Source organism: Somniosus microcephalus, unplaced genomic scaffold (genome assembly GCF_052327205.1).
Source record: "Somniosus microcephalus isolate GS21.2 unplaced genomic scaffold, FLI_Smic_1.0 unresolved_chr6, whole genome shotgun sequence".
NCBI lineage: Eukaryota > Metazoa > Chordata > Chondrichthyes > Squaliformes > Somniosidae > Somniosus > Somniosus microcephalus.
This window is the reverse complement of record NW_028225184.1, coordinates 46,660,071-46,662,388: the sequence shown is the minus strand read 5'-3', so window position 1 is coordinate 46,662,388 and position 2,318 is coordinate 46,660,071. Positions and strand designations below refer to the sequence as shown.

At 48.4% G+C, this 2,318-nt stretch overlaps 1 protein-coding gene across 1 annotated transcript; it reads left to right on the top strand.

Moving 5' to 3' along the window:
- Positions 1-357: 357 nt before the first annotated feature.
- LOC147087262 (putative G protein-coupled receptor 139) lies at positions 358-1,182 on the top strand. The gene has a single exon (XM_085978139.1). It carries the CDS (start codon positions 358-360, stop codon positions 1,180-1,182), a length of 825 nt encoding a protein of 274 aa, XP_085834265.1.
- Positions 1,183-2,318: the final 1,136 nt, after the last annotated feature.

The following is a 2,318-nucleotide window of genomic DNA, read 5'->3' as shown; positions in this document are numbered from 1 at the left end:
CCTGGTACCTCAGCTGGTTCTTTTATCTGCTGGGCTAAATGTAGATCTATCATTTAATCTCTCATCGAACAGACATATGTTACATTAATTTATTAATTGCACTATGTATTATCGATTATTGTTACAATAAACCCTATAGTCAGCTGCACAGATAATAGAATGAGATTATATAATCGAATGTCGCTAATGCTTTGCAGATTTCACCCCGAATTCCATCAAACTGCTCTTCTTGCTCCCAGCCTGATGTATAATTTCCCTTGTTTATTTGCCTTCCTCACAGTGAACTTAGTGACGATTGTGATACTGTCTCGGGGAAAGTGCGGTCTCTCCAAATGTGTCACTCACTACCTGGTGGCCATGGCAGCGGCGGATCTACTCGTCGTAATTCTCGACCTGATATTGAGGCACATTCCGATTGTTTACGTGGATCACTTTGATTTCCTGGCGTCCATCCCCGTGTGTAATATCCATGCCGTCCTGCTTTATGCAGCCACAGATTGTTCTGTCTGGTTCACCGTCACTTTCACCTTTGATCGATGTGTGGCCATTTGTTGCCAGAAGCTGAAAATTAAATATTGCACCGAGAAAACGGCAGCTGTGGTTCTGGGAACAGTGACTGTGCTGAGCGCTTTAAAGAACATGTTCTGGTATTTTATGTTCACAAATGAGTATTACCTTTCGAACGACCCCTGGTTTTGTGATGTAACAATGGATATTTTGTTTTCACGGGTCTGGGGAGCAATCGAGTTCCTTCATTATATTCTCACCCCGTGTGTCCCATTTGTTCTGATTCTGCTACTCAATGCTGTCACCGTCAGACACATTTTACTGGCCAGCAGAGCCCGCAGGAGACTCCGGGGTTCCAGCAGTGGGGACAATCCAAGAGACCCAGAGATGGAGAGCCGCAGGAAATCCATAATTTTACTGCTTGTTATCTCGAGCAATTTCATCCTGTTATGGGCAGTGTTTATGGTGTATTTTATATGGAGCCGAATGTACTTTATGGGCTATGAGTCTGTATATCTACCTGATTATGTAATGGAAATTGGATTGATGCTGCAGCTGCTGAGTTGCTGCACAAACACTGGGATTTATGCCGTTACCCAGACTATGTTCAGAGAGCAGTTGAAGAATGTGGGGAAATATCCCTTTACTCTAATTGTAAAATTAATTAAAGGGTGAGAAGAAGCGAAGATATTGCAGCCTGAGAGGTCCCTGTGCTTGATATTGTTGCGAGCGCTCACCCCCGGGCAGCCCAAGGGCTGGTGATCGGGGACATTCACACGCTCACTCACACACTGTCTGCACTGGTCATTCTGCAAGGTGCACGGCCATCTGCCAAGCCCCTCTGGAAAGGCACCAATGCCCTAGAAAAAGATGGCCGCCCAGAAAGTGCCGCCGGAAGCAGCGTATATCCTGCCTGCACTAAGATTGCGGTCGCTGTGACCCAGACAAAGATAGCAGCGCCACTCAAAGACCAACGCAGAGGGAAAAGCTGGGGAAAGGCCCCTCAGAAAGACGGCAGCACTGTATCGCTCGGGATCTTTCCCTAGCGCATGGGTTGCCGCCATTGAGGTTTTGTTTTTCCCAGCAGCTAGGCCGGGGAGTGGCAGCGGCAGATAAAAGTCCGGAGGTCAGCAGCTAAAGGCCCGATTACTGTGTGAACGGACGGCGAGTGGAGAAGCCCTGCCCGGGGAAGAGGAGGCCCGACACCTGGCCAAGGGCACGCCCGCCCCCTGCTCACTGCTTACCAGCCTCGCTCCGCATGAGCGCTGCTCTGCTCTGAATGGGATGGCCAACAGCCTGTCCCTGTTTCAGTCCTGCAAATGTTTAAGAATATAAGAAATAGGTGCAGGAGTCGGCCATTTGGCATTCTACGCCTGCTCCGCCATTGATTGAGATCATGGCTGATCTTTGACCTCATCTCCAATTTCCTGCTCTGTCTCCATATCCCTTGATTCCCTTAATATTCGGAATGTATCGATCTCTGTCTGGAACATACCCTGTCACTGAGCCTCCACAGCCCTCTGGGCTACAGAATTCGTAAGAGTTCAGGCTTGGTCTGGTAAGTGGCAGGTAACATTCACGTCACACAAGTGCCAGCCAATGACTAACTCCAATAAGCGACAGTGTAACCACCGCCCTTTAACATTCAAGGGCATTACCTTCGACGAATCCCGCACCATCAACTTCTAGGCGCATTAAGGACCCAAACGAAATCTACATGTAATGCCTGTGACATTGAACGGTATTACTGTCACAGAATCCAGCTCGTTCAAAATCCTGGGCATCACCATTGACCAGAAACTGGACCGGCC